The sequence below is a fragment of the Macadamia integrifolia genome, chromosome 2 (assembly GCF_013358625.1).
Source record: "Macadamia integrifolia cultivar HAES 741 chromosome 2, SCU_Mint_v3, whole genome shotgun sequence".
Classification (NCBI taxonomy): Eukaryota; Viridiplantae; Streptophyta; class Magnoliopsida; order Proteales; family Proteaceae; genus Macadamia; species Macadamia integrifolia.
The window spans coordinates 25,011,414-25,024,394 of record NC_056558.1 but is presented as its reverse complement, the minus strand read 5'-3'; the positions used below and the strand labels follow the sequence as shown (position 1 = coordinate 25,024,394).

At 37.4% G+C, this 12,981-nt stretch overlaps 1 protein-coding gene and 1 long non-coding RNA gene across 2 annotated transcripts; one reads left to right on the top strand and one right to left on the bottom strand.

Moving 5' to 3' along the window:
- The first annotated feature begins 310 nt into the window (after positions 1 to 310).
- LOC122088609 lies at positions 311 to 1,598 on the top strand. The gene is made up of 2 exons (XM_042657928.1): positions 311 to 920; positions 1,023 to 1,598. Exons 1-2 carry the CDS (start codon positions 372 to 374, stop codon positions 1,572 to 1,574), a joined length of 1,101 nt encoding a protein of 366 aa, XP_042513862.1. The 5' UTR covers positions 311 to 371; the 3' UTR covers positions 1,575 to 1,598.
- A 9,576-nt stretch (positions 1,599 to 11,174) lies between these two features.
- Positions 11,175 to 12,742, bottom strand: LOC122059203. Its single transcript, XR_006134000.1, has 3 exons — positions 12,621 to 12,742; positions 12,475 to 12,532; positions 11,175 to 11,562 (listed from the first exon to the last, which is right to left on the bottom strand). It is a non-coding gene; the product is annotated as an uncharacterized LOC122059203 (long non-coding RNA).
- Between the last annotated feature and the right edge of the window lie 239 nt (positions 12,743 to 12,981).

Sequence of the window (12,981 nt, the reverse complement as noted above, 5' to 3'; positions counted from 1 at the left end):
TCTGTACTGTATTGGTACGTGGAGCTGCAGAGTAAAGAAAAAGCCCATTGGGCCTTAACCCATCCGAGTTGCAAACTACATTCTAACGGCCCACTAATAGTATGACTGTACATGTAACTCGAATGAAAGCAACGTACCTATGGAACTAAAAGAAACTAACTTCCTTCCTTCACGCATTAGCCGTTGGCATGAAACCTGAACTCCATGAATGAAATTCAAATTCAAATACTGAATCGTACTCTAACAACCATGAACTAAATCATTCCTGAAGATATATACTATCGACCCTTCACATATCTCTTCCATTCAAAATCTCAAACAGCAGTGGAAGTAGAAGAAGAAGCACTTAGTCTCTGTTCCTGTTGGAGATCATGGCAATGTCAAGCAAGAAGAAACCTCTTTCTTCAGCCTTAGTGGTCTCCACTGACTGTTCAGGATTCAGATCATTCTTTCTCAATTGTGGCAATCATCTTTCACAGTCCAAAACCTATCCTCCTTCACCAGATTCCATCCCAATAATTTCAAAGCAAAGACCCTCTTCATCAACTCCTCAAAACAAGTCTCACCATAACCCTACTTCTCAACAACCCTCTTCAATTTGCTCAAGAGATGGCAGAGAAGCTGCAAGAATCTACTGGAGAAGAGCCCAACAATTGGAAAATGAGCTTATTCAACTTGATAAGTGGCTAAATACTGAAAAGTTACTTCGAGATTGTCTAGACAAAAAAAATGGGTCATGCCCATCTGAGCTTAAGATGGAAAGGACTAACGAAAGTTGCTTGAGAACAGAGCTCTTGAGAATGGCTCATGGTGGTTACATCTATAGAACTATGAGGTTGGTTACAGCCCGGCGTAAACTAGTCATACAATTATCAGCGCCGGCAATCATTCCGGTAGAGGTCGGGTCAGACATTTTGCAGGTCTATTGGAGATTATTCATAATACACTATATATTTTGAATTCCATTCATTTTTTTTTTTTTTTTTCCTTCGCTTTAATGTGAAATTAAATGTTTTTTGCAGGTTTTAAAGAGGATGGCATTGATGGGGACCAACAATCTGCATCAATGGTTGCTGAAATCTTTGCCAATGTGTGATCTATGTGGGGATCATGGAAAGAAGATCAATGAAAGTTCTGGAAAGGGTTTCATGGAGACCATTGTGTTTGATGCCATAGAGAAATTTGAAATTCTGGTTTTGGAGGGGATGAGAATCCAAATGGGTAGAAAAGAAAAAGCTAAGAAGGGGATTTGGGAGAAGAGATTAAGGGAATGTGTAGTAGTTGTGATGCTAATACAAATGAGAGATGAAGAGAAAGGGAATGAAGCTTTTGGGGAGATCATGATTGGACTAGTTGAAGCATCTATTAGGCAGGCAGAAGGAAGTGGGATTTTCATTGAAGGGGTTCACCTTGCAGGGTGGTTGGGTCGTGGATTTAAAGAGGATAAGAGGAGAGATTTCAAGGGTGGAGAGGACTATTTGTGGAGTGTATCTGTAAAGGGTTGTGAAGGGAGATGCAGTACTTTGAGCCATTGGGACTGTGTGAGGAACCCTGATGTTGCTTTTGCTTCTTGAAAATAGCAAAATAATTGGCTTGGATTTCTTGTGTTGTTTCTCTCAGCTTTCTCAAAATTGATTTATTACTTTCTTTCATAAATCCAATACCATTCCAAAATTGATATATAGTAAGTGCAGTTAGTCGATAAAGTCTTAAAAATGACATCTTTCTCATCTTCTCTACCGTGTTGTGATGGCTTTAATGGGCAACCATTATTGGAAAATAATGAAAGGTGGGTTATAGGGGTGAAACAGGGCCGGGTTGGGTCGGGTTTCTTAAAACCCTAACCCAACCCTACCGGATTCATGCTCAAGCCCAACCCTACAGGGCTCAAGGTTGGGCCGGGTTGGGTCGGGTTGACCCTAGCTAGTCTTCTTAATAGAATCGCATTCCAATAAGTATGATTCAATTCCAATTCTAATTCTAATTCTAATTTTTCAAACCACTCTGCTACCTTCAAACTCTAAAAAACATTGACTGTAACTGACCCTCTGCCCCCTAAATTCCTTGAAGTGCCGGCATGTGTTAAGAGTATAAAGAGAAAGGGTCTCTTCTTCTAATGAAGATATCTTGTCGGTTTTTCAAAATCTTAGGAAAGCTTCCTTGTCTTGTTTTGGTTACTTTCTTCATTCATACAACAAGAGGAAATGGCATTATGGGCTGAGTTAAATCTTGGCCACAATGAAAGTCCAGGTTGAGAATTATCGCCAAATCCCCAAATGGGCTAAGCCCAACCCAAAATATTAGGCAGGTGGATTTATTTCCTATCAATATGTGCAATGTTCTAGCATAAAAAAATAGTAATTCTAAATTTCAATAATTCCATTTACTAAAATAGAGAACTCAAAAGTGAATGCAAATTCCAAGGCCTCAAGGATTTCTTGTTTCTACTTTCTGCAATTTTTGCATTTGGAAAGAGCAGAGGGGTTAGGGCGTTAGGGTTTAAAAATACATTATATAGTCAAATAGTGTATACTAGGATGAAAAAACATTATTAATTAAACACAATAATAATCAGGGTTAGACTCAGGGCGGGTTAGGGTCGGGCTGGGTTTTCTATGCCTCAACCCCAGCCCGGCCCAACCCCACACAGGGTTGGGTCGGGTTGGGTCGGGTTGACCCTCATAGTTGGGTTAGACTAGGGGTGTCAACCGATCGGTCCGGTCTGGTTTCGATCGGGCTTAATCGAGCTTGAAGACTTTCAAAGGCTACATCGTATCCGCCCATTTAACTAATCGGGCTTAGTTATTGAGGGCATGGTACATTTTATATTCGGTCAGTCGACCTTGGGCTATAATCAGGCTACCTTAATCTGGCTTTAGTCGGGCCTTAACCGGGCTACGGACATGTTTAATGTTAAACGAACTTTAACCGTTTTTAAACGGGCCCTCTTTAAAATGTGCTCTTATATTCCAGCCCACTCATGCAAGCCCAAAAAAAAGAAAATAAATCAATAAATGATACCAAATATAACCATTATTTAAAATGTGAACATGTCTTTACTTTTTAGTTTTTATTCTTTAATTTGGGGGTAAAATAGGTATTCTACAATCTTTAAAGGGTCGGGCCAAGTCGGTGCACAATAGGCCGGTCTCGGTCGGGCGCCAAACGGTCCAAGTAGAAAATCGAGACCGACCATTTATAAACGGGCCGGGCTCAAGCTCGACACGTTTAATAAACAGTCCAGGCCGGGCCGGTCTATAAACGGTCGGTCCCGATCGGTTTAGTCGGTTCGGGCCACGAATTGACACCCCTAGGTTAGACAAGGTTCAGGCTCAGGGCGGATTAGGGCGGGTTCGGATCGTCAGGGCTAAACTTACACCCCTAGTGGGTTATATTTCTAAGAACACAGAAATAGATATTAACATACCATTTCAAGATCTTTACATGGCCAATCTCATCTCACTACGGATGTAGGCAATAAATATTTTTATGTGTTTGTGTGATTTTGTGATCGTTTGTGATTATCATTCATTTTCTACATCTTTTTTTAGTGTTTATTTTACTGTGAATTCTTCTTATGATGCCATCGAAGGGTTTTTTAACTCGTGGAAGTACTCCAAAACAAAAACAAAAGAAAAATACTTCTGTAGAACCGAAATGTTACCAAACATGGCCTACATGTCTGGATTGGTTCTTGCAGTACAACTAATGGTCCAGCCAATTAGGTTGGACCTGATTCTGCTGGTGGTAATTCTTTTAAATAAATACCCAAGTGTGTGTGTGTGTGTGTGTGTGTGTGTGTGTGTGTGTGAGAGAGAGAGAGAGAGAGAGAGAGAGAGAGATAACTATTCCACTTAATCAATACATTAAAATCTAATGAAAATAGAGGTCATGTTGTCTATTATAAAGTTATAGAATCCACAAAAAGAATCTCCATATTATAAAGTTATAGAGCCCACAAAAAAGATCTACGTATGGTTTTCATTGACCTAGAAAAATCATGTGACATAGTTCCTAAAGATTTAATCTGGCATGTCCTAATAAAATAGAGATGTATATAGTACTTCTGCAGATATAATTATGACGGTGTGGTGACTAGTGCAAGATTTGTAGGAAGATCAAGGCAAGGAATTCTCAATTACCTTACATCAAAGATTGGTCTTAAGCTCCTATTTATTTGCATTTATCATGGATGAGTTAAGCAAGAGCATTCTAGATGAGGTTTCCTAGTGTATGCTCATCGCCGATGATATCGTTTAAGTGGATGAGACTAAAGTAGGGATTAATGCTAAGTGATTGGACCTATGGAGATCTACTTTGAAAATAACAGACTTTAAGATTAGTTGGTCGGAGAAAAAGTATATGGTGTGTAACTTTAGCTACTCTATAATGGACAATGAAATGAAAAAAATTAAGGAAAGAGAGATTCCTCAAAGTGACAATTTTAGATATCTGGAATCAATCATAAATAAAAAATGCAACATAGAAGATGATGTTTCACAAAGAATTAAAGTGGGATGATGTAGTTGGGCGTTGGATGATTTGGAAATAATTTAGTATTTCGATTTGTTTCCTTTATTGTTAGTGTAAGGTGTGGTCAAGTTACTAGAAAGATTCAATTTTTATTTCAGTTTCTAATTTAGGTTAGTTTCCACTTTAATTAGCTTCTAGTGTTATGCTTTGATTTTTCTTTATATAGCATGTAACGGTGAAGATTACAGAATTTTGGAAGAATTGAAATTAGATTGAAGTTTTGGCTGAACCATGGCTGCCGACAGGCCTACAAATCCCTCCTTCCTTCTTTGATCGTCTTCTTCTTTACTTTTCTTGCTATGTTTTTTTCCTTCTCTAGAACTGCTCTGTTCTGGGTGGCACCTCACAACCCAAAGAAACAAAGGGATCTTCTTGACACAAGACCCTTCGGATTCACACTTGGGGGATAGCTTCACCTCAATAAGTCGACCCATCTGTAAGTTTTTCTTAACCAGAAGCAGCCCCTGTTGTGAGAAAGGAAACCTACAACTCAGATTTCTAAAGCTACCGCCTAGATCTAATAGTAGAGGGTTACATCTCCCATGATTGCTAATTATCGGAACCATTAGGGCATCCATACAGGACTTTGGAGTAGGAACCTTCACTTGAAGCCCAGCCATCAGAAATCGAAAGAGTTGTTCTTCTAAACCTTCCATTGGTTCTATGGCCTGCAAACAACTTCAAAGGTTGAAGAAGTTTAACCTCTCTCTCACAGTTTCTCTTTTAGGTCTTATTAGTTGCTAATTTCCAGTAATGCCCCATTTCCTTCTTTTATTCTAATATGTCCCTTTCTTTCAGTCACTTCTAAGTTTTCCTTTTTCACTAACGTAGGCATTTTATTCACTTAACACCCATTAATTACAAGTTTACCACTATTTAGAAATTCCTATGTATTAACAGAATTACCATCCTCTTTGAAAACGAGAGTCTAATTACTAGTTCTGCCATTAGCCCTTTGATTTGAGTTATCTAATACTTGGGCGTGCCCATAAACAATCCGGTTCCAAGTTTTAGAATTCATATCCCCATCAAGTGGTATCAAATCAAATTTTCTACAATTTTCTAACCATGACAAATCATGTCACCAATGTTGAGTTGCACAAATTGTATCGTGAGATATTTTAGAGTCAACAGAAAACTAATGTGATGGTTGAGAAGAATGAGGTAAAATATGATAAGTTCATGGACGAGACTCAAGGTGCCCTCACTAAAATTTTTGCCTTTATGCAAAGATTTGAAACGCGAGTTGACGAAAGACCATTTGCACCACCTCCTCAATTTAATGTGCTACGGATCAAAGATACACCTCACAAAATACAACGTGATCATGTTATACACCAAGATGCTACTCGGTAATTTTCGGACAGATATTATGGAATCAAAGTTGAGGTTCCAGAATTCAATAGTGAAAATGGACCTAAAGAATTCCTTGACTGGCTTACCCAAGTGGAGAGAAATTTTACTTATAAATCTCTTGCGGATAAGAAGAACTGTGAACTCATCATCACCAAGCTTATTGGGTATGCATGTTTATAGTGAGATGCACATGCAAGGTTTGTCAGAAGACTTGGACCCATTATCAATTGAGAGGTTATGAAGCAGATTCTGAATGAGAAATTTGTTTCTCTTAATTATGAGAAGGTGATGTTTCATAAATTGTTTAATTTTCAACAAGGCTGCTAGCATGTGGATACCTACACCCTCGAATTCCACAAACTATCATCAAGGAATTGACTTCAGGAAATAGACTAGCAATGGGTGATGCGATATATCAGTGGGCTAAGTACTAAGATCTGACTCGAATTGGCTAACACTCTCATCTTTTGAAGAAGTGGATCAATACGTTCTACCTACATTTGTCAACTAGAGCAAGCTCCCCTCATTACCACTCAAGTTGGGTTAGGCTTGCCTATCACTAAAATAAGAGATACCATTTCTACGAGCTGAACTACTGGAACAAGAAGGTAAACCATCTGGCCTTGGAACAAAGGAATTTATTAATTATTCCAAGCATTGGTCTAACTATCGTTAAAACAATTTCTAGCCACCGTAACAGCCATATCAAAGATCAGGGAAGGAAGTGCACATCCTTACTTGCACAAGACAACCTGTTGTTCTGCTACGCATAGCTCAACCTGATTTCAAGTTCGTTGATGTGGCAGCAGCTCATGTCAAGACAACTAAAGAGAAGTCCATTTTTTGGAAGAGAATGATCAAGACTTCTTCAATTTATAGACCTCCACCACATATGGAGGTAAGGAAACCTGAATCTCGTAAAGTTTAAGTAAAAAATCAAAATTCAATAAGGATAGTGATTAGGTGAAGAACATCAAATATCATAATTGTGGCGAAAATGGTCACTACTCCAATAAATGCCCTAATAAGACTCGTTCTGTGAATGTAGCGGAGAAGCAACCGATAGAAAAGAATGATGATGTTGATCCTGATTTACATCTTTATACCTTCAATGCAGAAGATATTGACTATGATGATGATGATATCGAAACTCATTCCATTAGTCTTACATCCTTCTCAAACAGACTAGTTGATATGGTTCCTCTCTTCGGACAAAAAGATACTCCCCTGCACGGTTTCGATTCTACTGACATTCATACAATTTTTTATACCAGGGCAGAAGAAAATTTTCTGTTGAATTTGTTCGAAAACAACCTTCCACAGAAGAAACTTTTTAAGAAGATTCACATGCAAGGTTTTAGACCCACAGCTCAAGACGAGACTATTGTTGTTATTCGAATACATCTACAGTTTGGGCCATTACAATACCATGTATCTTGCTTGGTCGTGCCATTGGTGCACTATGATATTCTTCTAGGGCGACCTTGGCAACAATATACAGGTATTCTCTATGATGGTGCATGGAACACCATCAAAGTGAAGCAAGGAGGTTGTATATCCTTAATGAAGCCACACACATTATCAGACATGCCAAGTCGGCGACTGACTCCTACTCTAGTGGCATGTCAGCCTACTCTCCCTCCTCTTAGAGTTATGTTCCCATCATCTCCTGCATGATATGTGCCACCTCATCGATGAGTAATTTACAAGGGTATCTTAGGAGCACGACCTAACTTGACAAAGTCAAGTTCTTTTAAGATTGAGAGAGTTGATGCAGTTGGGCTTGGGATGATTTGGGAATAATTTAATACTTTGATTTGTTTCCTTTATTGTTTATGTAGGGTGTGGTCAAGTTAGTAGGAAAATTCAATTTGTTGCTAAATTAGGTTAGTTTCCATTTTAATTAGCTTTCAATGTTATGCTTTGATTTTTCTTTATATAGCCATGTAATGGTGAAGGTTACAAAATTTTTGGAAGAATTGAAATTATGTTGAAGTTTTGGCTGAACCATGGCTACCGACAGGCCTGCAAATCTCCCCTTCCTTCTTTGATTTTCTTCTTCTTCCTTACTTTTCCTACTGAATTTGCTCCTTCTCTAGAACTGCTCTGTTCTGGGCGGCACCTCACAACCCAAAGAAACTAAGGGATCTTCCCAAAACAAGACCCTTCAGCTTCACACTTAGGGGATAGCTTCACCTTAGTAAGGCGACCCATCTGCAGTTTTTTATTGGCCAGAAGCAGCCCCTGTTGTAAGAAATGAAACCTACAACTCAGGTTTCTAAAGCTACCACCCAGATTTGATTGTAGAGTGTTGTATCTCCCATGGTTGCTAATTATTGGAACCATTAGGGCATGCATACAGGACTTTGGAGTAAGAACCTTCACTTGAAACTTCAAGCCCAACCATAAAAAATCGAAAGAGTTCTTCCTCTGAACCATCCATTGGTTCCATGGCTTGCAAACAACTTCAAATGTTGAAGAAGTTCAATCTCTCTCTCACGGTTTCTCCTTTGGGTCATATTAGTTGTTAATTTCCAGTAATGCCCCATTTCCTTCTTTTATTCTAATATGTCCCTTTCTTTCATTCACTTTTAAGTTTGCCCTTTCCACTAATGTAGGCATTCTATTCGCTTGACACTCATTAATTACATGTTTGCCACTATTTATAAATTCCTATGTATTAACAGAATTGCCATCCCCTTTGAAAACGATAGTCTAATTACTAGTTCTATCATTAGCCCTTTTGATTTGAGTTAACTAATACTTGGACGGGCCCATAAACGATCCAATTCCAAGTTTTGGAATCCATATCCCCATCATAGGATGGATGAAGTGGAGAAGTGCATTCGAGGTGTTATGTAATTGGCGTATCTCTTTAAAGCTTAAGAAAAATTTCTATAGGACTGTTATGCGACCAGCTATGATGTATGGGGTAGAGTGTTGGAAAATTAAGAAGTGTCATACAGAGAAGCTATGTATAATTGAGATGATGATGTTAAGATGGATGTGCGGCAAAATTAGGAAGGATAAAGTAAGGAATGAGCATATTAGAGTTGATTGGAGTTGTACAGTTGCACCAATCAACAATCTCTGTGAATTCCTTCTGAGGTGGCATGGCCATGTTCAAAGGATGCCTTAAGACCCCTCAGTAAGGAAGAGTGATCTGATTAAAAATAAAGGAGCTAAAAAAGCTAGGGGTAGGCCTAAAATGATCATAGACGAAATGGTGAGAAATGACATTTATAGTCTCAATCTTGTCCCAAGTATGACCTTGGATAGAGCCTATTGGAGGGCAAAGATCCACATAGCTAACCCCATATAGCTATGATTCTCCTAACTTATTGGGTTGTTCATCTTTCCTGCTACTCTCATCTTTCTATTACCACCCTTCTTCTCTCATCTCTCATCTTTGCATCTCTTTTATTTGGACTTTTTTTTTCTATTTTATTTTGAATGGATCAATATAACCAACCCCATTAAGTTGGGATAAAGCTGAGATTGTTGTTATTGTTGTTGTATAAAGAATAAGGTCTTGTTGTTTATCTAAAGATGGTGTTTCTAAGACCAGCTCATATGAGTGCCTTCGCATAGCCGTCACCGAGTCTTTGTTCAAAAACTATGGACAAATAGATAGATATCATGGACCAAGAGGCTTGCAAGGACAACTTTCAGTTCTTCAATTCAACATCTTTTTATACTATGCCTTATAAAAATTAATTTTCCGTTTTGGAGAGAATATTACAAATAAAAGATATGAGTCTATATTGCATATTATCTTTTCACGTCTTTTGTTGACCATGAGACAGTGAGCAAGAGAACATATATTCTATCCATCTTCCAAAAGGGAATTATTCTAAGATTATTACACAATATTGCAATATCAAATAAAATAGTAAAGAATTTCCACGGCCAATTGAACTTCTCCTCAAAGTTTGGGTTTTGTATCTTGTATTCTGTGAAGAGCAAGTAGTTATTATTGGGTTTGTATATGTTTGCATTGGATTTTGGATCCATTACATGTGCACGTGTAAAATTATATTTATATAAGGATTTGCGCTTTTAGGGTACTTATATATCATCTTTGCGAGAAAAAACTCAAAGTATTAACTTAAAAATCACATAATGAATATGAGAGTAGTGTTGAGTGTTTTTTTTACTAGTAAAAATTATTCTAGTTCTCTAGGTGGATGTAGGCATTCAAATCAAACCATGTAAAATTCTTCGTATTTGTGTGTGATTATTTGTTTAATTTCTTCTTTATATTCGTGCAACCGTCCTAATAGTGGAATCAAAATGAGGTTCGACAAATTTTTTTTGGTGGTGCATTAAGATATGGCAAATTATCAATGTGCAACAAGAGCAAAAGGAAGTACAATAGCAGGTTAGTTTTTCTTTGCATTTATGTACAAGGGTAGGAAGGTATCTCACAATAAGGAAAGTGGAAAAAAGAACAGTGTGCACGAGAGATGAACAAAGAAAGGAGAATATGAACATTAGAATTTGGCTCTCATGCAACCCTAGAAAAAAAGGCAAAAGGTGAGTGAAGTGTATATGGACTTCTTTTTTTTTTTTTCTTTGACTTCCATAAATGATCTCAAGTTGCAGGGAGAAAAAACATTTAATGCAACTTGGAGTTCAAGGAGAAGGACATTTAGGTACCGTTTGACAATGTTTCATTTCTGCATTTTTTTAGTTCCCAGAAACAAAAAAACAACCTAAAAAGCATTTGATAAAATTGTTCCGTTTCACCCATTTCTAAAATCCTAAATCAAAATTTATGCATATTCACAATTATAGAAACAACTTTGACGAAACAATTCCGATTTAAAAGGGAAAAAAAAAAAAAAAAGATTGTTTTGCCCTATAAATCTCTCAACTATTTAAACCTAATAAAAATCAACCGAACCCTCTCTCCCTTTTGGGCATCCGATGATACTATTGGATTTTTTAGTGGCATAAAGTCTGTAAAAAATGTTTTGAGAAACAGGTTTATCAAACATTAAAAATCCGTTTTTGTTTCCAGAAATGTGAAAAGCCAAACGTTATCAAACAGTGCCTTGATGTGATTTGGAGTTCAAGGAGAAAAAAAAAATCAGTTTTTGGTAATAAAGAAAAAGGTATTTAATGAGACTTGGAGTTCACAGAGAAAACAAATATTAAATTAAATTAAAGCAGCAAAGGGAGAAAGAAAAGGGGGGGGGGGGGGTGACAGTCACAAGCAAATTTTCCTCACTGCATATCAGAAAGATCATGCCGGAATACCTAGTTGGTGATCCAGACTGTCGTAACAAAGCCAGCCAAGTCTGATTCCACTAGAACCTTAAAAGGGTCACCAAATACTTCAATCAGTTAAATCAAAATCCTCTAGTTGTAATGCACTTATAAATATATATGGAACAGATAAGGGGTGGGGATTGGATAAGTAAAATTGCACTATATAAACGAAATTTGCAAAAATCAATTGAGGATTGACAAAGAACACTCCAGACTCCAATTACAGCTTCTACACCTCTCCACAATGATCCAACTAATTCATAATTGTTGATACTCTGAATGTAGAAACTTCACAATTTTTACACGCTTGTCTGCTTTTAAGGAACAGAACAGGGCAAGGGCAGACCATCCAATGCAATGCCTTGAAATCTTTTGTAGATCTGACGTCTACAATACCCCCTGACAACCATAGATTGAACAATGTTAGTGTGACACAAATGGTTAGGTTTCATAATTTTAATAAACGTAGATGTCTCATTAGAGCCTTAGATGACAGAAGTCGATGGAGGGCTATTCCATGCTTACTGGATTGGATTCCCCAAGACAGGAACAAAGCAATGTTCACAACCCAAATGAGCAATCGGCAGTCTAACCTGGCTCATTTGAACTTCCAAGAATTCCAATATAATTTTTCTGTAAGCCAAGTTTCCCAATTTGACTTCTCAACCATGGTGTTGATTCAGTCTATAGGACTCTAGGTTAACCCCAATGATGTCAGCATATAGGTTACATATTGCATGCTTATTCATGGAATATGGACAACTAACCCACGGCTACATTATATTGGAAAGACAACTAATAGTTGTTGACCAATTCTAAATCACTTACCAATTATCTCTGATTCAATATCGATTAATTTTCATAAAAAGAAGGATGAGTTTTCAAAACTGATTAAATTAAGGAAAGCTATTAAACCTTCAGAATATGAAGGTCTATTAATGAGGAGCTCATTAATAACCATCAGTTAGACGGAAAAAGTTAATAGCCCATTAATCAAGAAGTCAAAAGTTCCCCCCTCCCTTCTAGAAATATTCCCCATCAAGCCATAGATTTGGATCATGATCTAACCCAAACCGAATGGCTTGATTGTGGACCAAACAACCTGATCGCCAAGTGGTTCTTTCTGGTTCTTAGGGTACTTGAGTTCAATAAGGGAACTGACATGGGAAAATATATATTGGTCAGTCTGGCTGGTTTTGAAGACACTGGTCTCATTATGAAACTCCAAAAATATATATATATATATATATATATATATATATTTGAAATTCATTTTCCAAAATCCAACTCACATAGGGGAGAAGTACTGACCTCAGCTTGTGACGAGAGAAGGGATTCCCTGTTAGAATCCAAGTGTCCACTCATTCTCCTGCATAAATACATAAAAGCGTTTAAGAATATAAATGAATAACAAAAATAATTAAAGGAAAAGGTAACAAACAACTTTGCATAATTACCAGGCTTCTCAGAATTTGCAAGATGTTTGGACATAATAGATGCCTGCACTTAGAAAAAAAAAAATCTTACTTCAGATGACCTTATGCATCGCTCACCAAAACACACTCACCCCCCACCCCCCCCCCCCCCCAAAAAAATAAATAAATAAATAAATAAACTCTTCCATTGAAACTATTTTAAATGGCGTCTGATTGAACTGGAACTCTCATGCAGGAGAAAGCTATTCCTGTAAATGGGAAGAGTAGGATTATGGAGCTTTGTAATCACACCCTTCTTCAAAAGACACAAATTTAAAGTTTTATGGGGATTGGAGTGCATATGCTATGACAATTGAGGAACTAAAATCTACAATTGTGACAT